This window comes from Anastrepha obliqua, chromosome 5 (genome assembly GCF_027943255.1).
Source record: "Anastrepha obliqua isolate idAnaObli1 chromosome 5, idAnaObli1_1.0, whole genome shotgun sequence".
NCBI classification, from domain to species: Eukaryota; Metazoa; Arthropoda; class Insecta; order Diptera; family Tephritidae; genus Anastrepha; species Anastrepha obliqua.
Genome location: NC_072896.1, coordinates 83,839,282 through 83,866,149, shown reverse-complemented (window position 1 = coordinate 83,866,149; position 26,868 = coordinate 83,839,282). Strand labels below are relative to the sequence as shown.

The window sequence follows — 26,868 nt, the reverse complement described above, 5'->3', positions numbered from 1 at the left end:
AGGGTTTATATCTTATATTGATATTGACTTTAAGGTTTTTATCTTATAATTTTCAGAATCCAAATATCCTCTGCGATGAAAAGATCAGGTGGAGAAGGACTCGGCTTCGCTTGGTATATCCAATTGGCGCCAGTTAGCACGAGAAAGAAATAACTGGCGCGCTTTGTTAAACTCGGCCAAAATCGCGTAAGCTGATATCGCGCCAATTAAGAAGAAGAAAAATATATTGGCATCTGACAAACGTGTCCATTTCCTAAATAATGGCTATGTTCAGAAACGTATTATAATACGCAGTACTTGCAGCGCTGGCAGCACTGTCAATGTGACAATTCATGCAACTGATAGATTTGTTGAAAAATTGCAAATAGATTTGTTGCATTTATGAACGCGCTGTGTAGTAAAATGGAATTGTTACTAAGTTTGGTCATGGACGATGTATGTGAGGAAAAAACCGATAGTCCTTTATTGAATTTAAGAAAAAAACCCGTGTAAAGCTTAAAAGAAGGACATATCTTGTCATAAGTTTAATATCAAAATGGAAAATACCCAAAAATAAGTCTTTTTTTGAAGCCATGATGTTGATTCTCTACCGGATGTATAGTTTCTTTTTTTTATTCGCTTATATGTGATGAGTAAATTAAAAAAATTTCGCTGGGCGATGTTTCTATCTATTTTTAAATCTTTATTAACTTTTTTTACTTCATCTACGACCTTAGCCCAGAGCATGCTCTTTTTCCTCCTTCCCGACGTAAACTCGTTCTCCATGCTCAGTCGGACTCTGAGCAGTAATTTTATCTCCGATGTACTAAAGTAATCACTAAAACCAAGAAAAGTATAATAAAATAAAGTTTAAATATCGTATTTTTCATCAATTTTTGTATTAAAAGCTAAAATAAATAATTAAATACCCACTTTTGATCAGACATTGTACTAGCGTATTTATTGGCAGTGTAAAAATTTTTGCTGCAAATAATGCACGACTTTTGATACAAAAATGACGTTTAAGAACGCGTTGCATTTGCAGTACTGCCATATTTGCATTTTTGAACGCACTGCTGATCTCTGAAATGGTATGTTGCGCATTATAATGCATTGTTGAACATACCCAATTTCTTGCAGGTGAAATCTTTTCTTCAATAATGTACGTATATGAGTGGAGAGAAACGGTGACACCTAAACACATAAGAAAATCCATTTACTCTTAAGAAACGTCGACAAAACTTCGAAAGGTATCGCCTTCGCCTCGCAAGCCTCTTATTAGCAGTTCCCAGAAAATTTTTCCCCAAACTGACTTATTTACCCATGAATAATTTTATTCTACTTTTTGTGTCATAACCGCAAACATCTTCAGCAGTAACAGTTTATTTTCCATTATAATTCCAGCGTTTATTTATTCATTATGCATTCAAAACATAATAGAAAGAATAAATCGTGGTTCTCCTCGAATGCAATAAATAAAGAAACTTTTTTTTTTTTTTTTTTTTTTATTTCTTCCATAAAATATTACACCTGTCGTTAGACAATAAGTAATTTGATTTACAAAAAGATGGAATGAGAGTGATATTGAAGGGCCAATGCCCCCAAGCTCATTTAGAAGAAATATATACATATTATTTAAAAACAAGTGGTTAACAATGACATATACAATTAGTTGACAATTGATTACATGTATTTTGCAAGATCTGTTGGTGTTTGACGGTTAAGCCGACTTTGGGTAGATTTTTCTTTATTTGGTAGTCTTCTCATCATAGGATTTGTGTGCGTTAATAATCTATTTATGTGTCTTCTGCTAGCGCTTTGTATTGTTTCATCAATAGTATCGATGTCAAGGTCGCGATGAATATCTGCGTTAGGTATGTACCAAGGTGCATTAGTTATGGTCCTAAGTATTTTAGACTGGACTCGTTGAAGTATACTTAGATTACTTTTTGCAGCAGTGCCCCAAATCTCAATTCCATATTTCCAGATTGGAGCAATTATCGTTCGATAAATAAGTACTTTATTTTGCAATGATAGATTGGACTGAGGTCCAAGTAGCCAGTACAATTTCTTAAAACGATTTTTAACTTCATTTCGCTTTTTCTTTATATGCTCCTGCCAGTTTAATTTCGAGTCGATCGTAATACCCAGGTATTTCGCTTTGGTGTCAATATTCACGTCAGAATTACCAACGCTAACTGGTTCAATGGTTGTCCTTCGGTTTGTGTAGTTTACTTGTATTGTTTTGTCAGCGTTAATTTCGATGTTCCATTTTTTGAACCAGTTTAATGTCACATTTAATTCGCTTTGTAAATTTTGTTTTGCGACTTTTGTATCTTTATGAGATACCATGAGGACTGTGTCATCTGCAAATGTTGCAATCATGCTGTTTTCTGACTTCGGTTCCGGTAGGTCAGCCGTGTACAATAAATACAATGTTGGTCCTAAGACACTGCCTTGAGGAATGCCTGCGTTCATAGGTTGAATGTCTGAACATGCGTCATTATATTTAACATAGAATTTCCTGCCTTGGATGTAACTCTTAAGCATAAGGTAAAAGTCATTAGGTAGTTGTGTTTTTAATTTATGGAGTAACCCAGGGTGCCACACTTTGTCAAAAGCTTTAGCTACGTCGAGGTATATGGACATGCACACTCTTTTTTTATTCAGGTCGTCATTAATTTTGTGAACTACTCTATGAATCTGTTGGATTGTTGAATGGTTTTTCCTAAATCCAAATTGGTGTTGGGGTATCAGATTCATGCTTGTTATAATAGGATTTATCTGGTCAAATAATATTTTCTCGAAAATTTTTGATATTGTCGGTAGTAGGCTGATTGGTCGATATGATGTCGCTAGTGTAGCGTTTTTGTTAGGTTTCGGGATCGCTATAATTTCAGCTACTTTCCAGGTACTAGGGAAATATTTGAGACTTATAGCAGCGTTGAAAATATTTCTTAGATAAATTATTGCCTTGTCAGGCATATGCTTCATAATTGTTCCCGAAATTTGATCGTATCCAGGCGATTTATTGTTCTTTAGAGTTTTTATTAATTGTTTTATCTCCGTAAGTGTGATTTTTTTAATTTGCTGCTTATTCTCGTTTGCTGCATAAGTAAGATTTATGTCGTTATTATTATTTTCAAAAGTATCTTTAAAATGTTGAGCTAAGACCGTTGCTTTTTCTGAAGAGGTTCGGGCCCATTTCTCTTTAGTTGTTTTTATTGGTGGTAAATGTATTGTGGCGCCCACCACTTTTTTCGTCGCCTTCCAAAGTGTGTAGTTTGAGGATTTTGTTGCGTCAATATTTTTGAGATAATTGCTAAGTTGTTTGTCTTTTTCCTTTTGAAGTAGGTCTCTTATATCTTTTCCCAATTTGTTTAGCTTTTTCTTGTCGTCTGGAAATCTTGTTGTCTGCCATTTCTTCCTTAGCTTTCTCTTTTGTTTTAGTTTCTTTTTTATCGTATCAGGTATGTAGTCATTTTTTACTTTAGTTGGTGGAGAGGGTGTAGATTTACTAACTGCCTTAATAGTTTTGTCGTTAAAAAAAGCTATAGCTGTCTCAATTTCATCGCCTGTTTTCAAAGATACTTTTGTGTCTAAATATGATTCCAAAAGCTCAGTAAACGCATTCCAGTCTGTACGATAATTGTAAAGTGGTGGATTTAAGTTTTGTTGCGGTGGTTGTTGGGTTCTTAGTATAATTGGCGAGTGATCAGAAGAGAGCTCAAGACAAGATTCAATTGCCAGTACGTTTGAATTAATTGATTTTATGATAAAAAAGTCAAGTAAGTCAGGTACTTTCTTAATGTCAGAGGGCCAATAAGTGGGTTCTCCGGTACTTATATAATTACAATTACGCGCTCTGATGGCGTTAAGTAATGCTTTTCCTTTCGTGTTTGTTAATCTTGAACCCCACATCATATTTTTTGCGTTATAATCTCCTCCGGCAATAAATCTACTTCCAAGTGTTTCAAGGTATATTAGTTAGCGTATTGTGTTGTTTTGTTGTTGTGTTTCGGAGGGCAGTAAGCAACTGATATGGTAAGCTGGCCTAGAGTGTCATTTATTTGTATCGTCGTTGCTTGCAGATGGTCCATTTGATATTCTTCCATTTTGTTAAAACATTTGGAATGAAAAAAATTAATTATAAATAATAATATAAAATATAATAGAAATGAAAATGAAAATAAAAATTAAATAAATGTGCATAATATACAATCATTCTCAATTATTCAAAAAAGAAACGGAAAAAGTTGGCTTTTAAAAAAAGTTTGTCACTTTCACAAAATAACTACTTTACATGCATAGCCACACTAAGCTCCTGCAACTACTTTTCCAAAACCTTCATCTTAACAGACTTGCTGAAAGTATATTGTTGGCCCTGTCTGGAGGCTACTTTACTTTATCGCTACAAGCTTTAAGCTTATGAATTAGAAAAAGCTTTAATACTGTTCACAAAGCACACATTTTTAGCCGTTATTATTTTTTTTTTTTTCAAGCGCTTGAGTAGAAAAATTCTTATGACGAAATGGGATGGGTTGGTAATCACTTAATCTTCGGAGAATGTTGGGAGTTCAAGAGACTTTTTAATCGGTATAGCAAAAGCGTAGTGTCTTGGCTTTATTTAGTATGTAATTGTATGCTTGTAAAAAAAAAAAATACAGCTACCTTGCGAAAACATGAACTAAATAAAACAAAGACTGGTTACGTTTGCTAAATTATTCACATTTACGAGAGTTCAAATTCAATGCAAAAGTTTTTTTTCATTTTGGGATTTTACATAGATACAACTTTTTATATAAGAACTACAATTACGTAATGTGATTGACAAAAAAAAAAAATTTAATAATACAGTGTATACAAAAATATAGTATACAATACCAAACATATTTCTATATAATAAGCAAATAAAATAAATTTAATATATCATACTAAACAAAAATTGAGAAAAATTTGTGTATATTAGGGGTTACGTACGTCCAGCAGCGCCAAAAATGCGCTTAAAGAAAAACTGTTTTTAGAAGGAATAACAATAGAAATAAATATAAAAAAAATTGTATACATTGTTTATTAGTACTTAAACTTTATAAAAAAATGCATTTTAATTTTTCTTTACAAAAATTGGTATGTAAAAAATCACGTAACCCAAAGTACAATGAAAAAACATTTCTCCACGGTCTGCATCATTTCTCCTTGAAATGTTGCTGGATCTGTAAAAAGTAAAAAAAATTATTGTAAAATGAAGTTGTAGTTATAGTCTGTCGAGCCGGATTTTTGATTGTCGAAAAACTTTGCAATTTACGGTATTTAAAAAGAAAAAGTATGCGTTTTACGCCACTTTACACTTTAATTATGTTTAAAAAAATTTTTTACAAAAAAACAAAAATCCGGTTCGACAGACTATGGAGAAAACTCTTTCGAATATTAAAAAAAAACTGCATCAAAAAGTATTAAAAACTGTATGAGTTATCCTGCAAACCGTGTCGGAAAAAGTACTTTCGAGAAAATCGAGTTTAAACTTTCAAGTGCATTTCGCTCGAGTTTGCGAGCATTTAAAGCAAGAACTTTCAATGCATTTTTTAATTTATTTTGTTAACTTATATCTAATCTCCCATTCCAGCTTCAAATTGTATGCCTTCCTGATCAGTAAGCAATTGTTGCTGCTTATTTTTTCCAGTCGACGAGATGTTCTGGCCTCTTTTGTTGCTTTCGTAGCGAAGAACGGCACTGTGCACATCAAACTCTCGTCGGGCAGTTACATTTTCAACCATAACTTTGTATCTATCGGGAATTTTTACATTCGACTTCCACATATATATACCTAAAACTATAAAAAATAATGATCTGCAAAAAAAATCGAGTTTTTGAAAATTCTGGTCGTATGTAACCCATTAAGACCATTCCACATTGAATTATAACTTTTGTAATCAGTTGAACAATTGAATTTTTTAAAACGCCTAAATAAATGACACCGTAGCCGAATGGGTTGGTGCGTGACTACCATTGGGAGTGCAGAGAGAACATAGGTTTAAATCTCGAAACATCAAAATGCAGAAAAAAATGTTTCTAATAGCGGTCGCCCCTCGGCAGGCAATGGCAAACCTCCGAGTGTATTTCTGCCATGAAAAAGCTCCTCATAAAAAATATCTGCCGTTCGGAGTCGGCTTGAAACTAGAGATCCCTCCATTAATGGAACAACATCAAGACGCACACCACAAAAAGGAGGACGAGCTCGGCCAAAGACCTGACAGAAGTGTAAGCTCCAATTATATATATACATATATAAATAAATGTAAGGATAATGAAATGTACGAATAAACATTTATAATAACTTTTAAGCTACAGATGGAGTTCAGGAAATTCCCTAAATTCATAAAGATTGATATTCAATAATGGCCTTGATCAAAAAGTTCATGGAACAACTGGCAGGTGACGCTATAAGTTAGCTGATACTGTTTTTTTTTTGTTTGTTTTGGTAGGTGATTGACATTCCTACCAAATCTGTGATTAACATTCCTGCCAAAATTTTATCGCCATTGCTTGACATTTATAAAAGTTAAGCTATCTTGATTTAAATTGTTTGTATTAAATTTTGCATTAAAAATGGATTTAATGGTGAGAAAATCTTAGAAATTTTGGTAAGCTGTTTCGATAATAACATTCTAAAGATAGCACTGGCATGAAAACTTTAGTAGAGATCGTAAGTCTATAAAGAATGAAGAAATTCATCGAAAACTGATGAAAATTGATAAAAATCAATCAATAAAGTGACAGAAACGTTGATCAATTATCACAAACTAACCATCAGTGAGCTCGCAGAGTATTTAAATATTGCTTATGGATCCCTTCAGGACATTGTGGTTAATGATTTGAGTTTGCGCCGTGTTGCTGCAAAGTTGATACTGAAAGATCTGAATTTCGTGCAAAAAAGGTGCCGCGTTGATATCACCAAGACATGATTGCCAAGGTTTACCAACATTTAGGAGACCAGGATGGGAACACACCACACCGGATATCACCCTAGTGACTGATAGCTTGGCTGGGGCAATCAACGGGTGGGAAGTTCTGGAAGAAAATGCTGGAAGTGACCATCAGTATATCACATTCCATATCAGTGCAAAAACTGATCCTACCCCAACACTTAAAACAAAGGGCACACGCAAATGGAACATGACTCAAGTGTACACTGAATTGTTTCTAGCTCACTTTGATGCAAATTTCATGCCGCACATAAGTGGTGAAGCTGGCTCCCTTGCAAGCGCCATGATGAAGCACGTTGCCAAAAGCTGCGACGCATCGGCGTCCCGCGCGGGGTTGCGCTCAAGAAGACGACCTGTAATAGAAGAAGGTACACTAGAGCCAAACGAAACAGAGAAGCAGAGACGGAAGCTGCTGATTTCAGACAATCCCGTAAAGACCTGAAGCAAGCAATCATCGCCAGTGAGAAGGCAAAATGGGAGGAACTTCGAAGAGATCTAAATAGCAACCCTTGGGGTCTGGGTTATAAAATTGTATCGGGGAAGCTAAATGCCAACTCCACAGCCGTACATCTACATATATAGTGATGCTATGAGCAAAATAGTGGACAGACTGTTCCCCACGCACTCTATGCTGTGCGAGGACCGAGACCCCCAAGGTGACGAGATGCTCCCACCCTTCACTGAAGAAAGATTAAAACCGCGGCAAGAAGCCTCAAAAGAAACAAAGCTCCAGGCTCAGATGGCATCCCAACATTCAGCAAACGCATTATTGCTATTACTGGAGATGAGATGTGGGTTTATAACATGCAATTTGGTATCAGGCAAGTGAGTGGAGAGCTCCCACTTCCACTTCGTTTTCAGTGAAAAAAGAAAGCAATGCATGAAGGAAATATAATTTGGGCTTTATGAGACTTTTACGAAAAGCAATTCGCCAAAAAAGAGAGGATTTTTGTGAAAAGAGTTCCTGGATTTTGCTCTATGATAACGCACCGTGACCAGTACCATCGTTTTCTGTGAATTTTGGACCAAGAACGAAACCATCCAACAGCAATTGAATTCATCTGATATGGCTCCCTGTGATTTTTTTCTGTTTCATCGATCAAACACGTTTTAACAGGTGAAATAGTCGAAAGGAAGTAATGCAAAAATCCAAGACGATTCTGATGGCCATACCGAAAATATTCGTCTTCTTCTTCTCTTCTTCTTCTTCTTCTTCTTCTTCTTCTTATTCTTATTCTCTTCTTCTTCTTCTTCTTCTTCTTTTTTTCTTCTTCTTCTTCTTAGCATCACAGCCTCTCGCCATCGATCTAGATTTACAGCCACTTCCCTCCAACATTTCCCTCGCATTTTCCTAAGATCCCACATCTTCTAGCAACCTTTTCCTCGGGCGTCCCCTTTTTCTTTCTCCAAATGCGCGAAAATGTACTGCCTTTCCCGTTGATCAATCCCTTAGCATTCTAGCCACATATAGTTCTAGCCGAAAATATAGTTCCAGAAATGTTTCGAGAGCTCGATCAAACGCCGGCATAAGTTCGGTGCAGTTGATGAAAAGTACTTTGAAAACGATAATAACACTTTTGAAGAATCAGCTTCCGTTTTGAATTATCTAAATATATTCCGGGAATTTTTTGATCAAGGTGGTATTTTCAATATTGTGAATAGCAAAGACATCGGTCACGTTACAAAGCTTCCTAAGCTTAGTGTTCACATTATAGACTATTCCAAGTCAAATAGCAGTGTTAACGTTAAGCGGCGCACTTGTTATCGCGAGTGCACTGTACATAAAAAAAAATTTTATTGAAAAAGGACAATAAGAATTAAGCTGGTAATTGCAGAAGCGCGCATTAAGGTGCATATATTTAAATATGAAATGAAAAACTGGTCCAGCAACTTGAAATTGAGATTCGCCTTAAGGGCAGCATGCGCTCTGAATTCATTTATATGTTTGTTTTTTTAAGACTCATAAATACTTCAAGGACATTTTTGAGTTACTGGTATTTACAAATTTGTATATGTCTGTGCTAAAATATATATATATATATATATGCATATACACTCAAGAAAATATTAGTGGGTAAGTAATATAGTTTCATTCAATACATTTCGACTTATAATACAAAAACAGAAAAAAAACAGCGAATATCAGTCAAATCGCACACAATGTAGATTTCCTCAAAATGTATTAATATAAACAAGTGGCTAAATGATGAGTTGCGTTGGTAAACTAGAGTGAGAAAAATTAATTTTAATGGAGAAACACCCCAAAAAATTTTGCAAACCATAAAAAAACAAGGTGAGCCGTGAGACTTTGCAACATTGATTTTTTTTCTATTAAGAAAAGTTGATTGGTATTGATAGATATTTAATTTTAATTAAAAAAAATGTTATGCCTAATCACTATTTAGAGAAAATGTTGCAAATCTCGTAATTTTTCAAAACTAAGAACAGATAAAAAAAAATGTCGCTGCAAATTTAAGATTTGTTGAAAATTTAAGCTAACATTTTGCACATCCAGTTAGTTTTATTTAGCTGAAATTTGTTCGCAAGCGCTATAACCAGAGAATGTTAATGCATTAACATTCTCTGCTATAACAGCGCCATAAGCAGTTAACAGCAAATGTTAGCATAAATCTGTAAACTTACAAACAAGTCTGTAAACTTGAGAACAAGCGCAATAAGCCGACCAATATGGCTGAAACTTGAAATAACGATCACTATTTGAAAGTCTGAAAAGGGATCCTTCAACTAACTAAATAGGCAAAGCTTTACTGCGTTTGTATTAATTTTTTTTTTTTGCACACACCTGTTTATTCTCATTCCTGACTTCAAATTTATTTTTGGGCAGTTTTCTTAAACCTCAAAGATTATTTAAAAAATTTTGAGCTGTGAAATGGTTGAAGTGCCAGTCTGGCAATCCTCAAGTAGCACTAAAGCGCATTTTTGATGCCATTATAAGACCTCCAACAGGCAGATATCTACAGCCAGTCGTAGCTGTTGACATAATGGAGAAAATTGATGGGATTTAGGTTGGCGCACTGCCCCAGGCTGTCGAAGAAAGGAGCACCCAGTGATCTTAATCGCCTAAATGCCAAACCCGGGCATTTACAGAGAAAATGCTCAACAGTCTCCTTCTCTGAAAGGTCCCCACAGCTTCTGCGATGGAGGTTAAATGGAAGTCCTAGCTTTTCCGTGTATGTGCCGATCGTTCAGCGACCGGTAACCACGGCTACAAATTTGGAAATTGAATGGCGAGGAGTCCAAAAGACTTTCTGAGTCCTCCCTATATTGTACTTGAGCCAAAGGGTTTTCGAAATAGCACAGGAAGAAATGAAGCTGCATCTTTTCTGCGCTTTCATGAGAATTAATTTGTGCAGTTCCCCTTTAACAACTGTCAGGGGGAAGTCGGCACCCGGGTAGGAATTCTCTGAAGCCAATTCAGTCCCCTTCCTGGCAAGCTCATCAGCAATTTCTTTTCCCTCTATGTTCCTATATCATGGAACCCAGATTAGTGAAATGTTACCTGCACACCCAAGAGATTTGATCTCCTCCTTACAGCAGTTGACTAGTTTCGTCTGTACCATGGCGTCGTCAGAGCCTTGATCGCGGCTTAACTATCAGAGAAAATGTTATTCGGTAGTTTAAAGGGGAATTGGCTGATTTAGGTACCTACTTATCCCATTAAAATTTCGAATCGCCAAATAAAATAAAAAATATTTATCCTTTCGTTCCTTTTTAAACATACAAAAAAAGCAGATTGTGACAATCCCCGACCTAAGCAAGAAATCTTCCACGAATTGTACACCCCAAAAAGCGTCTAAAGTCCTCAAAAAGTGAATCTCGAAGACATGCGTCTTTTTCTCACGTCAGCCGGGTCTGCATCAGTGCAGAGTTCCGAATTTATATCTGACAAAAGGCTGTCATATCAGAGAGATACTTTCTAGAAGCTTATTTGGAGCTTTTAATGCTGGTATAACTTCAAAAACAACAACTACTACTACTAGAGCATAATCGAGTTCAGCGCACTAGACAGGGCTAGTTTACTGTGGCGGCAGCACTTGCTCACGAAAAACCCGAGTCATTCCGGTACGTAAATCCAGCTGCCATGAGATGATAACGTTCCAAAGTGAATGTCTATCTTGCCAAAAATCTCCAACGTTCCCCCACTAAATTCACTGCAATTCTCTTTATAACCTGGACGAAGGAGGTCAAGCTGCAGCTAAAGGTAATAGACGATGACACCATCAAAAACCCCAAAATTTTGGATGTTACCTTCAATAGTTGGCTCTCCTGCTCAACGCATACAACCGCATTTGCTTTTAAGGTGCTCAGATCGCTAGCCGGCAGCTATTGGGGCAAAGACAAAAAATATCGCTGGCAACATTAAAAGCAATTGACCGACCGCTACTAAATTACGCTACGCTCGTCTGGTCGCCTGGTGTTTGTGATTCGCAGTGGACAAAACCCAGACATGTCAAAATACTGCCATTAGGACAGCCACGGGATCCCTCCAGATGTCTTACCTACAACACCTTCACAACCAGGCTTCCATGCTCCCGGTCTAGGAGCACAGCAAAATTCTCAGCAAGCAAATTTCTGCTGGGATGCTACCGTAGTAATTAAGCCTGCAGACATTTGTTGCAACCTGAGCCACCTCCCAGGCGAATCATCTCTTTGAATACACCGACGAGATCCAGAGCCACACACAAATGCAACTACTGGACCGGACAGTATATAGACAGGCATTAAACGACATTCATCAAGAGACTCTCACAACCTTCTTAAACGCGCAACCCACAAATGCCGTTATCGGCGAGCAAGCCCCACCTATTCAGATGAAGAGCTTCAGCTGCCTCGTGAGACCCGCATAAATTTGGCTGAATTACGGTCTGAATATTGTATCAGATTAAAATCCTACCTATCCAGAATCGATTTCGACATGCTCAATATATATCCGGGATGTAAAAGTACCCCGCGATACTAACCATCTATTCACATGCCCCATTAAGCCCACTAACCTAACACCTCTCACCGCTCTCCCTCGGCACCCAACCTGTCAAAGCAGCACGTTTCATGGACCTACCGTTAGATGAGTTAGACGATGAGGATCGATGACTACACCGCACTCGCAGCGCCTAGTGAACTGTTACAACAACAATAACAACAACTAGAGACATACATCAGGCGTTCTCTAAATGCTTCGAATTCGCATGGTAGTTCCATAAAAAATAAACTTGCTTTTGGAACACCCTGTGTAAACGCCCCTCTGATCTTGAATGAAAAGGACTCTCATAAATAAACAAAACAATGAGCTATAAAATTAAAGCAAGCGAATGTAAAGTGGAAAATAACAACAAACACTGCGAAGCAAAAAACGCTACCATAGCTTCAGCTAAGCGTAGAACAAATATTTTGGTTTTGTGGTAAAAAAGGTAAATCAATTACGCGGTTACGAATCGTTTATTTTTCACCATCGATGAAGATGCGATATCAAAAACAATTAAACTTGTTCTTAAGGGTAAACTGTTGGTAAGTGAATACGTTAATTTTTGCTTCGCTACTCCCGCTTTTGACATGCCCATCTGCCTTGCGCTGCAAGTGCACGTAGGAATGTTGGCCAATGGTTTTTTAAATAGTGCAAAAGTGCAGTTTCTGCGATCAGTAGTGCGCAGGACATTCAACGATTCAGTGCGTGGAGTAAAAGACTGGTGCAATTTTAAATGCAGAAGAGTTTTGGAAATTGCTTACATTTCTTGCGAATGTAGAATATTTGCTTAGTTGATTGTGTTTAATTGTGACGTTTCTCAAAATGAAATTTTTTGTTTGCTACTTTTTTTATACCGCCGGTGTGTTTGGTTAGTATGAAGATTTTTTGGAAAATTATGGAAAGAAAATATTATGCGGTTCGAGTTATAAAATTTATCAGAAATTTTAACAAATTATTAAGTCAATTCTCTTGAACAACGAATGATAATAACCCAAAAAGAAAGGAAATTAATTTTATGGTTATAACGAGGCCAATGCGAGTTTCAGCTAATTCCAGTCGAACTGAATATTGTGAAGAGCCCAAGTAATAAACAAACAATAATCTTTTCAACATTCCAGTATTTCCATTAATAAAAAAGCAAAAAAGCTACATAAGTCTCAATCTTTTTCTTCTTGATTGGCGCATTAACCGCTTATGCTATTTTGGCCGAGTTTAACAAATCGCGCCAGTCATTTCTTTCTCATGATAACCGGCACCAGTTGGAAACACAAGCCAAGTCCTTCTCCACGCACACTTTCCAACGCAGAAGAGGCCTTCCTCTTCCTCTGCTTCCACCAGCTGGTACTGCATCGAATAGTTCAGAGCCGGGGCGTTTGTATCCATTCGGACGACATGACCCAGCCAACGTAGCCGCTGGATCTTTATTTGCTGCGCTATGTCTATGTCGTCGTAAAACTCATGGTTGTTTCATCACCTACGATACTCGCAGTCGCTAACATGCAAAGGTCCAAAAATCTTCCGCATAATCTTTCTCTCAAACACTCCACGGGACGCCTCATCGAATGTTTTCATCGGCCAAGCTTCTGCGCCATACGTTAGGACGGACATGATGGGACCCTTATAGAGTGTTAGTTTTGTTCGTTGAGAGAGGACTTTACTACTCAATTGCCTACTTAGTCGAAAGTAGCACTTGTTGGCATGAAAGTTTCACCGTTCTAAGTCTCAATCACTTATAACTAAATTTCAGCTAATAAGTTAATTTTGACTTTGTAAAGGTAGACACACTCAGGCTCATAATCGATTTTAATACCGTCTGCAGTACTTATCCCTTATGAACTTTTCAAAAGTTTCAGAATGCTGAGATCTACCAACTCATTAAAAAGTTGTCTACCCAAAGTGTCTTCGTCTGGATAGAGCCAGCAGCACAGAAGGTGTGAGATGTGTCTACGCGCCTAGCCTCTGAGCGTGTCTGCCTATAAGACAGTGTATTTTCGTCTGGAGAATTGGAACAGTATGTTTTAAGCAGACGTTTTCCGGATTGTGAGAGCTTGCAGAATAATTAGAAACCATCCACGAGAACTATCGGAAGCAGGTATTTTTTTTCCGATAGTCAAGCAGCCATCTTAGCTTTAAACCTATAACCCATTTAAAAATCGTCAGACAATGCCAAGAAGAACTTAATGCTTTAGCATGCAAATCATCACTCCCATCGACACCCATCACTCTTATCTGTGGGCTTGGCCATAGCACATAGAAGAAAATGAGAAAGCTGATGACAAGACAGGGGGCATTCTATAACCAATCCGAAGCGGTAGAAATAGACTGTCCCCAAGGCATGAGCAGAAGGGACATCTTCTCGCTATTCCAGAAGCAGGCTGTTGACAGATGGACTAACAACCTGCAAAATAACTAAACAACCGTGGCCCAATTTCAACAAATCCAGAGCTGACGAGTTGTTAGGAAAGCCACGAGCAGACATATTCAGAATTATGTCAACAATAACCGGCCACTGGTCTTTTGGAGACATGCCTGGAAGATGAGGTGGCCGTTCAGTGATAGATGTAGAAGCTGCAATCAAGAAGAATCTAAGTAAACAGTCTTTCACAATTGTATGAGTGCCTTCCTGGGGCTTATGCGGCCGGCTTAAAGGCCTAGACTATGCGGACGACATTTGTTTACTATCGCACAAATACTCAGATGCATCAGCTAAACTACAGCTAACTAAAATAGCAAAGACCAAAGTAATGCGGATTAACACCACCGAAACACAAGTCCTTCAAATTGCCGACTCGCCACTTGAAGATGTAGATGAATTTTGCTACCTTGGGAGCATAATATCAAAAAACGGCGGATCAACAACTGACATACGCAACCGAATATCTAAGGGACGCGTTGCATTTGGCATGCTAGACAAGGTATGGAGATCAACCCACATCCCCAAGCACACAAAACTGAAAATATTTGATGCCAACTTGAAGTCGGTAGTTCTGTATGGATGTGATACATGGTACTTAACAACAAGCATATCACAATCATTGCAATCCTTCCTAAACCATTGCCTACGAAAGATAATGTGGATATTCTGGCCTGATATTATAAGCAACGATGATCTTTGGGCGGCTACCGGACAAGCACCAGCTCACATAGAAATTATGCGTCACAAGTGAAAATGGTTCGGACACACATTGCGCAAACCATAGGATGGCATCGCAAGGACAGCGCCAGACTGAAGTCCCCAAGGAAGCCGTAAGTGCGGAAGACCAGCCAACACATGGCGGCGACAAGTAGCAGCAGAGACGGACAGATCAGGCCTTTCCTGGAGTCAAATTAAACATCTAGCGAAACGAAACAAACGAAATTATAACTTGTTTATTGAGGTCCTATGGGAAAATATGAGTGCCTTAGTCTGAGTGCTCTACGGCATAGAATGCTGGGGAAATTCTCGATGGTTAGCTTGCAAGAAATTGCAGAAAAGCAAATAGATGGCATAGGCAGATTCATAGTCAAATCAAGATGCTTCGGTCAACAAAAACCAGTGGTTCTACAAGTGGTGTATCAAAATGCCATCTTTTTATGCTAATTGAGACTGGGATATGTCACTCACACAGCAAATTTTTTTGTGTTTTTAAATAATCTTTAGAATCGAAATCAAAAACGGTTAAATTTTTTTAGTTAAGAAAATGAATCAAGAATGTGATAAATATTAATGTTTTAAATATCTAGAACGACTTTCCCGGTAACCTGGTAGCCTTGCAGCGCGAGTCACATTTTTTCTCTATTTATATTCGGCGACTAAAGTATTCTACTTGGAATTTTATACAAAGCATAGCTCTAAAATGGCCATCGAATCAATTTAAATTTATTTTCAGTTATTAATCCTCAATAACGTTTTTTTTTTTTGTAATATTTTGTTAGTTAATTACTAAACTTACAAGCAAAGAGGCTTGAAATCCATTTTAGAGCGATGCTTCCAAGAACTTTTTTGTTCAGAATTTGAAGTGGAATACTTCAGTCGCAGAAGCAAAGGTGGTTATAAAGGCTATTTGAAAAGTGACGCCCAGATATTAGTAGTCAATCATTCCTAGATGGTACCTTTGTTATGCTATCTCTGACATTTGTCAAGCAGCAGATGCACAATTTTACACGATAGAACAACGAGTTAAAATTATTGAAAATTATTTGAAAATGGTCGATCTTCAACACGTTGATCGCGATACCGAGATTTCAAAATGCTGCCCCTCTCTAAGTATGGGATAATGTAGTATATTACGCACTGCGTGGCGCCCAACTCACTTTTGCAGTCATATTCGAGATAAGGAAAGGTCGTGTTCCTTCTCTTTGAGTGAGACAGTGGAACAGGCAATGCAGGCGCACCTTTAAGAAACTTTCAGTTGGCCGAAAGTCACAGAAGTATACAAATCGTTTGAGAGTACAAAATTTAGTTTGTTCCTGAGAATACTTATCGCCCTTAAACCGAAAAAGTTGGAAGGAGAAGAGAGTGGATGCATCAAGCGAAATTTTCTTATCGTTCAGATGTCGGCGGATATTACAGATATAATCATCAGAAGATGATATTTTAGTAGGCCAGAAAATGGAAATGGAGAGAAGAAGAGTAGGGAAGTAGCACAGGTGCTAATGAGGTCTGTGACGGAAATGAATGGGTTGATCCAAAAGGGAATCAGCCGAGTACCTCCGGACTGACGCAGCGAGTAGATGAACCAATTCCAGTTCAGGTAGGAAAAATTGTTCATAAATTACAGAAAAAGGAAGGAGACGTGTTATAAGCTCCCACGAATACCTACGACCGAACGCGCGCAAAACGAAAAAGACAACCGGTGTCAGTTACAGAATTTATTTAAGTGATCGCTTAGTTCCAACATTTATTATGTCAAGTCATTATAAAGGTCAAAAAGGAGAGAATGGCAAAAGATAGATAATTAAAAATGCGTTTGGATTGTTGAGTTGCCAAATCGACACTATTCAAAAAGACGTCCATAAAGTTCGAAAATACTCCACTGGTTGTTATGATAGAAATTCTAGATTATACAGTAGGTTCTGTTTTTATGCGGCTTTTTTTTATGCGGTTTTGAAATAGTGCGGTTTTTTTTTAAATTACAAAATGCATGTCGACCTATGGGGAATTGTACATATAAACAAGATTCTAAACCAGCTAAGCAAAAACTCATCACAGATTGCATCAGAAATGCTAACCCTACAAGTATGGAAGATATATAAAGATATAATTTTCAAAGATACAATATTTTGTTTATGCGATTTTATTTAATTATTTCAGATTCATGCGGTCTATGGAACGTATCTATAGTAATAATATGGAACTAGTGCCCTTTTTTATGCGATTATTTCAGATTTATGCGGTTTTAGCATTTGAAACGTATCTATAGTTTTACTATAGAACTAGTAGCTTTTTTTATGCTGTTTTTTCTTTATGCTGTTTCTTGCGGAACGTATCTACCGCATAAAAACAGAACCTACTGTATGGGTCTAAGAAAGCCAAAAATTAAAAAAAAAAGTTGCGAAACGAGTAAATTCCAGCAACACTTTTGCTTAGAATGCTTCAATAAAGCCGGTACCAGAGCCGGCCACGAGGAAAGATCAGTGCCGGACCGAAACATATCGCAAAATGCGTTATTTTTTTATGGAAAAATCATCCGAATGATTCGACAATTCAAAGGTTAATGAAAAATTTTCAAGAAACTGGTCCTGCCAAGAATAGAAAAAGGACTGGCAAACCAAAAACTTATCGTTGCTGCTGTAGCGCAAATTATTGGTTGAATAGCCTTCGATATCTCGGCGTTCTCAACAATTAGCCATTCATGAAACGACTGTTTGGCGGATTTGATCTGTGGACATACTCATGGTGGGCATTCAAATGCTACCTTTGAATGCAAGTGGTGAACCTGAAAGAATCTAAATTTTTGCATGTCTTGTTTTAAGGGGTTATATACAGTTAGAAGGCCGAAAAAAACGAGTTTTCCAGAATTTTTTCTGCGAAAACTTTTAAAATTATTTATTTAAAAATTTATGCAGATATTATGTTATCTTTTAACTGTATTTTAAGACTTAGTATTAGCAAAAATATTTATTTTGAAAGGAACTACAGCTGATCTCCGGAAGCTTCTCTCTAAAAAGCCAAAGAGATTTCGTTAAAGTATTGTTAAATCTAGTAATTAATCGAAGGAATAAGCAAAATAAAATTAGTTGACCAAATGGCGGTTTCTCAAAACAAAAAATCGATTTTTGACCACAATTTCGGGCTTAAATTGTTGATAAAAAAAATATTTATCGTTGAGAAAAAGTCTTCGATTAATTGCTAAAAAAATATATTAAAGAAGCTAGTGTTAAAATTTGAGACTAATCGGTTTAGCCGTTTTCGAGTAATGTTAGTCACCGACTTTGAAAACACCATTTTGAGAAAAACGCGTCTAAAGTTCGAAAAACACTTTATTAGCACCCTTTTCAAATTTGCGTTAACTTCGAAAATATTCACCGAAACGATATTAAATTTTCTGTGCGTATTCTTACATATATAAAAAATAAATACATTAAGAAAATAAAATAAAAATAATCGATCGTGTTTTGAAAGACCCTTTATTTAGTTTAAGAAGCAATTGGCGCGTCCTAGTGCACATATAAATTTATTTTTAAATACATTTTTCCCCAAAAACATTTCGTATGCGCTTTGTGTGTTTCACATTAATCTTCTTGCATGCAAATTTATTTCCATTTATTGCCTTTCCCGCCCTATTGACTCACTCGCCCACCACTTGCAGCGCTCTATCAATATAACGCTCCGAAATTCCAAAACCGGTTGGGCGATTGTGAGCCATTTACTGTCGATTTCATAGCGGGACTCGTTTCGAAGGAGGCACGTCAACTACTCGATCCAGGATCACGTCCACGTCAAAAGCAATTGCGATACGATCTGTTTACACGTCTGAATCCACACAAACGACAAGTACTGTTAACTGGCGACCGCAACCGGCTGCTGACCTCGAACTTTAATGCCAGCTGGCCAGTCAGGTGAGTTGCATGCGAAAACAATAAAATTAACTGGATGAATGATGCGTCATTTTGTGAACTTGAACTTGTTGCATGATTCCTTACGATTGCAAAACAAAACGAAAAAAAAAACGGTATTATATTTTTTCCACTCATTTACATTAACATTTTTACGTCCACACATATTTTTTGTCCACTACTACTTCTTGTCCACTTTTTTGTCAACTCAAACCTTCGCCTTTTTTTCTTTTTTGTCTTCTAGATTCTCCATTCACGGCTGGAATGGCCAAACGACTACCTGCTCGAATGCCGCCATCAAAGATGCCTACCTCGCCGTGCACGATTACAATGTCATTTTGGTCGACTGGACAGATTACTCATTGGACATAAATTATATACGCGTGGTTGCGGAAATTTTCGAAATCGCACGCAAATTCAACGAGTTCACTCGTTTCCTGCACAACCATACCGCCATCCCGTTCAGTGAAATGTACTTAATAGCGCACAGCGCCGGCTGTCACATAGCTGGTGTGGCTGGAAAATTACTGCAACCAGACAAATATGGCGTCATCTATGCGCTCGATACTTCCGGACCCATTCACCGAAGGTTTGACGCGAAATGGCGTCTCGCCTCAACGGATGCCATTTATGTGGAGTCCGTACAAAGTGACGTATCATTATTTGGCTTTCCCGCCGACAATCTCGCACACGCTTCTTTCTATCCCAACTGGGGTCTGGGACAAGCGCATTGTCCGAATGCAACGACAATGGAACCAGACTTTACATGCGATCATTTCGGTGCTTTGTATTACTTTGTGGAGTCGTTGCAGAATCCGTGGGCTTTTGGTGCAATAAAGTGCAAGAATTATAAGAGCATAGAAAACTACACATGCGGCTGCGGTGCGCCGCATTGTAGGGCGAGTGATTTTATGGGTGGTGATCCAGCGGTGCCGAAGAAAGGCGTCTTTTACTTTAGCACGCGTAAGACAATGCCCTACGGATACGGCGAGATATGTCGAATGAAAAGACCGATCAAACCGACTATAGCGAGGATATAATTGCGGATAGGAATATTCGAAACTTCATACCTCGAACTAAGTCTTGCATCAATGAAGGAAGAAGTTTGTAGATCTGGAGTTTTATTGATTTGATTAGGGGTTTTTGAGTTAAATTTTTTTCTTCGGGATCTCTCAGCCAAAAACTTAAATTAAGTATGCAGTGGGCGTAGAGGATCAGTTAAAAAATCAAACAAGAAATTACTTAAAAATATTCAACAACTATAATAAAAGCTGGATGAATCAACACTTAAACCAATAAAAAAAGCATTTTAAGCCGCATGAACTGTAAAGCACTTCAGTTTACTTGGTTACTGGTAGAACAAAGTAAAATTGGTTACGACAGGCTGATTTCATAAGCCCGCAATTTTTTTTTTTTTTTTAACAAAACAACCAAATTTAGGGACCCTCTTTGGGTGTTTGGCCGCGCTCCGCCTCCTATTTGTGTGCGTCTTGATGTTGTTCCACAAATGGAGGGACCTACAGTTTCAAGTCGACTCCGAAAGTGCAAATATTTTTTATGAGGAGATTTTTCATGGCAGAAATACACTCGGACGCTTGTCAGGGCCTGCCGAAGGGCGACCGCTTTTAGAAAAACTTTTTCTTCATTTTGGTGTTTCAACGAGATTCGAGTCACGCACCAACCCATTCGGCTACGGCGGCCGCCGAATATGATATGTACAACTGTATAATCATAAAACTGTATTGCAAAAAAATTAAAAAAAATTCTGGTTAAAAAGTTGAAGATTTTAAAAAATTTTTAAGGTATTTTGAATTTTTTTTACAAAGTTGAAAACTTTGCGTTATATGGTTTTCATTGTAGTATTAAATATATTTTTATAAAAACAAAATTGTGGCGGTTTTATAATTTTTCAACGGGGTGTATATGAGCAGAAATCGTAGGGGTGCGAATTAAAAGTGGTTAAGCAACACAGGATGCGTATACAAAAACTTGCCAAATCTTTTCAGCGTACAGTGACTCACAGCTTATTCGATGCAGGTAATACTTTTTTAGAAAAAAACAAAAAAAAGGATACGACTTGCAATGTGATATGTATGTACTGTTTACCACTGCAGAGAGAACAATAACAAAAACAAAGATTGGTGAAAAAATATAGAAACAAATAGTTTTCTCATCAAAATATGCTCACAGCTTACCATAAATGATGCAGTGTATTTTATGTTTTCTCTGAAAATGCAATAATGGTGAAATGAATTTTTTTCTGTTTAGCTTGGCGTCTTAAGTCATTCTCAAAAAAGTTTTGTAAAGAAAAGTTGAAAAAATTTAAATTTTTTAAAATGGGAAAACGGACCTCACTTGAAAAAAGGGAAGACATTATTCGTCATTATAAAGAGGGCAAAAGCCAACGAAAAATTGCAGAAATTGTTGCTATCAGTTCCTCAACTGTCCAGCACATTATAGAAAGGTTTCGCAGCGAAAACAGCATAGAAGATAAGGGCAGATCTGCGCCAAATAAAATATTTAATGATGCAGATAAGAAGTGGATTGTTCGCAAAGTTAAAGAAAACCCCGATTTAAGCGATTCAAAATTAACGAACGAAGTCGAAAAATACTTAGCCAAGATCTATAACCCTGAAACTGTTCGTAGAGTTATGCGCGAACAAAATTGACCTGGAAAGACTGCCCGAAATAAGCCGTGGATTAATGTTCGTAATGGAAAACAAGGAATAAAGTTTTGCAGACAACATTTCAACAAAGACATTAAGTTCTGGAAGTCCGTTGTTTTTGCGGATGAAAGCAAATTAAACCTGTTCCGGTCTGATGGGAAGTCCTGCCTTTGGAGAAAACCAAACACCGCGCTTCAACCATGTAATTTGCGCTCTACAGTAAGACACGGCGGGGCAGTGTGATGGTATGGGGTTGCATGTCCTATTCAAGCGTCGGAAATTTAACAATTATCGAAGGAAACATGAATAAAGGGATGTATCGGGATCTGCTAAAAGATAATTTAATACAAAGTGCGGATAAAATGGGTATTAGGGATTCGTTTAGGTTCTACCAAGACAACGATCTCAAGCATACGTCTGGTATTGTAAGAACTTGGCTTATCTGGAACTGCTCACATGTAGTACAGACACCTGCACAGAGTCCAGATCTCAACGTTATTGAGAATTTGTGGTCAGTGCTGGAATATTAAATAAGAAACCAGAACATTTCTAATGCTTCTGATCTGAAACGGGCACTACAGGAAGAATGGGATAAAATTAGTTCCTATTATACAACAAAACTTGCAGAATCTATGAATTCCCGATTAAAAGCTGTTCTGAATCAAAAGGGATACCCCACTAAGTATTAGCCGTAATCATGAAATGGAAATATTAATGTATTTATGTTTTTTGAATACTTTTAATTTAGTGCATCATTTAAGCTGTGACCTCAAAATTGTAACTGAATTATTTTAATTTGCCATATCTTTCCTATGAAGACACATTTTTTGTTATTTTTTGTTATTAAATAAAGAGTGTTATTGTAATGGAAATACCATAAAATATATTTGATATTTTAATAATTGTTTTTTGGCTGCATCAAATAAGCTGTGAGTCACTGTAGATCGGGCAGTATTTATTTATAACGCGTATGCTTTCATTATTCAGGTCTGAAATCATCACAGACTTCTTCTTCCTCTACTCCCATCAGCTGGTACTGTATCATATCACGATAACATTTACAATTCTTGTAACAGCTTTGCCGACATCATTTTACGGTCCGATGATGGGAATTTGTAGTGACAGTCAAGCTGCACTGAAAGCTCTTGCTAACCCACGCTGCTCTTCGAAGTTAGTCGGTGAATGTAAGACAAAACTGAACAGTGTTGCAAAACACAACAAAGTTAGTCTTATTTGGGTGCCTGGACATTGTGGTATTGCAGGGAACGAGTTAGCTGATAAATTGGAAAATGAAGGCTCTGCAAGTAGGCCACTAGGCCCTGAACCCTTTCTAGGTGCCAATTCCGCATCGATTCATCTATGGATTGAGGACTTCATGAGGTCTACTCACAGAGGTCGTTGATCTGAGTTGAACTCGTGCAGAGTTGCCAAGTGCTTTGTGAAACCAGAACCAAAAATGGAAAACAGCGACCTTTCTCCTAAAACTCAGCAGGAAGGGCCTGAGAGTACTGGTGGGTGTAATCACAGGGCACAACGTCTGTGGTCAGCATATGGCTACCATGGGGGTCGTGGACATCCCGATATGCCTATCCTGTCTTGAAGATGACGACACTGCAGAGCATTTTCTCTGTAGCTGTCCTACATTTTCCAGAATCAGATTTAGGATATTGGGTTGCGATACACTGAGTATGGACAAAGTTCATACTCTTCCTCTTCCGGATCTCTTAAAATTCATCAATGAATCCAAGAGATTTGTGGAAGAGTGACCTCAACTAATTTATTCGTTTTTTACCATCCACCTTTTATCTTTACTATCTCTATTCCTTCTACTGATATCTATTCGGGTGTAGTACAATGGTCTACTGACTGAGTGCCAGCCCCCCACAAATCTAATCTAATGTAATCTAAACGGTCCGATGACTCAGCCAATCCAAAAATCATACCAAAGTTTTTTCTTTAATGACCTGTGGATTTTCAATGCCTCAAATACGGCATTTTGAGGGTAGAATGCGTTGATACGTGACTACCATCCGGAAGTGCCCGGGTTCGAATCTCCGTGCATGAAACACCAAATTATAGAAAAGTTTGTTCTAATACCGATCGCCCCTCGACAAGCAATACCAAAAGTCCGACAAAGTATCTACTGTGAAAAAAGCTCCTCATAAGAGACCATATGCCATTCGGAGTCGGCTAATCGAGATGCAAACCCCACAAATAGTTGTAGAAGCTCGACCAAATGCCCAAAAAGTACACCAACTCATAAATAAATAGATGTAGAAATAAATGCGAGATTTTTGCTTTTTAACGTATGCGTTTCGGCGAAAATGTGCCTTATACGTTGAGCATTTCTTGCAGAACGACTATTTTTATAAATCGTTTGAATCACTTTTATCCACTGTACAACTAAGTTTGGCCTAGACAGTAGTCCCAATTGCTTGAAAAAATTGTAATAAATAAAAATTAAATTACATATCAGTAATAAGAGCTTTCAAGGATCTGCATCACCCTTGAATCACTCTATATCTTTCCCAAAATTAGAACAGGTTTTAAAACGGCTCCATCCCATGCAGAAGGTGTATCTAATCAAAGTTGAGTTCGGATGGAGTGGACATTGGTAAACACAACAGAAATATCTGGTGTTGTGTCAAGTTAAATACCTGCTCATATCCAAAGAATACGTGGCAACTATGCTGATCTAGACAGGAATCGTTCCCCCGACAGTCGGTTCTACGTTACCGAAACGAACCGGACTTATATCCGGCCAATGTTCGTGAGCATTCCCAGTTTATGCTTGGTGGGGATTATGAGTTTTTCAAACCTCGCTTTGTTGTACCTTCCTAAATGTACCTTCCTACGCGTAAGCCCCATAGTTTGAAGCCAGCAAACTTTCCTTAGCCTTAGCTCTTCACTCTTAAGCTTCTTCTGGATGGTGTGTTGTCCCATAGAAACGAGGGGCTCGGACCCTACTAATGGCGAGGCCACAGCCTCCTTCGTTCGCTACTTCGTTCCCAGTTATACCCCTGGGCCCTGGGACCCAAATTAGCCGGATGCGATTGTGCGTTCCTAGAAGATTCAGTTTCTCGATACACTCAGGAACCAGTGAGGACTTAATCTCACAGAACGATAGAGCCTTGAGTGCAATCTGACTGTCGCTGAAAGATGGTTAGAAAATATTTTAACTCATTGGCACATAAGTATGTTAACGCTTGGTTCTGGGGCCATACATTGCAACGCCTTCTGGGGTCTTCGAGCTATCTGTGTACCAGTGCATGGCACACTCCTAAAGCTTCCTTCCAGTTCAATTCTGAACTTCTTTTCGAATTTGATGACTTAAATGATATCAAGGAGATCAAGGCCGATGATTAGTTAGGAAGTCTCTGAGACCAATTCAGTCCCCTTTCTGGCAAGCTAGCTCATCAGCAATTTCATTTCTCTCTATGTCCTGGAACCCAGATCAAAGCATTGTGACCTACACACCCAAGATATTTCATCTCCTCCTTACAGGAGATGACTAGTGTGGGCATGCACCATGACGTCGTCAGAGCTTTGAGCGCGACTTGACTATCGGAAAAAATCCCTCGTTCCCATGTTTCCTAAGCATCTTGCGTTCCTGCAGGATCGCAAATATCTTCTGCTTTGAAGACTCTTCTTGGCCAAAAATGCAGCAAATAAAACTAAACCTAAGACATTTGTTGATAAACGTTTGAAGGGGTATGCTTATGTGCTCAGGGATGAGCCAAGCCTCCATCCAGTTCAGTATAGGAGGACCGATTTTACGCTAGTATTGAAAATTCTAAGTTTTGATCATAGTGACACGATACAAGAGCGCCACAGTCGGGTGGGTATATAGAACGCAGTGCGTGCACTCTTTAACAAGTTAACTATGTACATCCACATCGTTCCCACTACAGTCGGTTCTACGTAACCGGAATGGCCCGTAGTTATATCCGGCCAAGGACAGTCACTTCAGCAGACTTTACCGCATATTTATATATATGAAAGTTCCTCTGGTTCCGCAAGGGCACAAAGGGCCTCAACAAGCTTGCTCCATTCGCTTTTGTCGGACATCAACCTCTTTAGTTCGTTCCAAAATTTGTTTGTCCTTGCTATGTCCGTTTCGAAGGTTCTTCTCCAGGTTAGTGATGGTCTGCCTCCACGTCGTTTACCTTGCGGGTTCCAATCAATCGTATTACGGGTAATGTCGTTCGGATCTCTTCTTAAAATGAGTCCAAGCCAACCCTATTTTCTTTTGAGTATTCCCATTTGCATTGTAGTTCGTCATAGCCCATAAGTTTTGGTTGGATATGGTGTGAGGCCAAAAGATGCGAAGTACTGTGTGGAGGCAAGGGTTCACAAATACCCGAGTTTCGCAGCCGTACAAGAGGGTGGGCTTGACATTAGAGTTGAATATTTTAAGGTCTTCAGACATCTTTAAGAGAGCCAAAAGCCTGTTTCGCTTTACTTATACGATTGGTAATATCTCAGCTTGAAGATATAACGAGTTTAAATGCATTACCTTGCTTTTACCGATACTTATTTCGAGGCCTACTTTCGCTGCTGTTTCTTTTACTATCGTTAGTTTTTTCGACAGTAAAGGTGTGTCAGTAGCATACGCCGATGACTTGGTCCGGATGGTATCGGGACCGTTTTCCTCAGTCATGGCTGATATTCTGGAAAGGCCACTGGCTGTACTCAGTCGCTGGGCTGCCACTTGCGACCTCCGAGTCAACTCTGACAAAACGGAGCTGGTGCTATTTACTAGAAAATATAAGCCTCCACCATTTAGACTTTCCAAATTAAACAACCATGTTATCCCACTCTCATCGGAAGTTAGGTATATTGGAGAGATACTTGACTCCAAACTCCATTGGAAGCAACACATTGAAAATCGGATAAAGAAGGCCAGTATAGCCTTCTACTCCTGCAAATCTATGTTCAGTAAAAAATTGGGACTCAAGCCACAGATCGTGCTGTGGATGTACAATGCAGTGGTTTTGCCAATTTTAACGTAAAGATGGATGCCTGGTTTGGTGAGAAGCTCTTCGGAAGGGCTATAACATAACTAAACTGGGGAGGGTGCAAGGGACCGGAGCATGTAAAACTTGCCACAGTGCCGTCCTGAATGTCCTTTTGCACTTACTTCCCATCGACTTTTACGTTATTTCCATCGCAGCTCAAAGTGCAATCAGGTTAAAAAAGGTTGGCCTCTGGAGACAAT

The 26,868-nt window shown here is 38.1% G+C and overlaps 1 protein-coding gene across 1 annotated transcript; it reads left to right on the top strand.

Annotated features, from left to right (window-relative positions):
- The first annotated feature begins 7,152 nt into the window (after positions 1–7,152).
- On the top strand, positions 7,153–20,024 carry LOC129248854 (phospholipase A1-like). The gene is made up of 3 exons (XM_054888466.1): positions 7,153–7,330; positions 18,738–18,987; positions 19,229–20,024. Exons 1-3 carry the CDS (start codon positions 7,153–7,155, stop codon positions 20,022–20,024), a joined length of 1,224 nt encoding a protein of 407 aa, XP_054744441.1.
- Positions 20,025–26,868: the final 6,844 nt, after the last annotated feature.

Bases quoted from the DNA above. Each gene is read 5' to 3' on its own strand.
- LOC129248854 (XM_054888466.1), top strand. From the start codon at position 7,153: ATGACTCAAGTGTACACTGAATTGTTTCTAGCTCACTTTGATGCAAAT. The intron at 7,331-18,737 runs GTACACTAGAGC...CACCACTTGCAG, and splicing joins ACGACCTGTAATAGAAGAAG to CGCTCTATCAATATAACGCT. The intron at 18,988-19,228 runs GTGAGTTGCATG...TTTGTCTTCTAG, and splicing joins AATGCCAGCTGGCCAGTCAG to ATTCTCCATTCACGGCTGGA.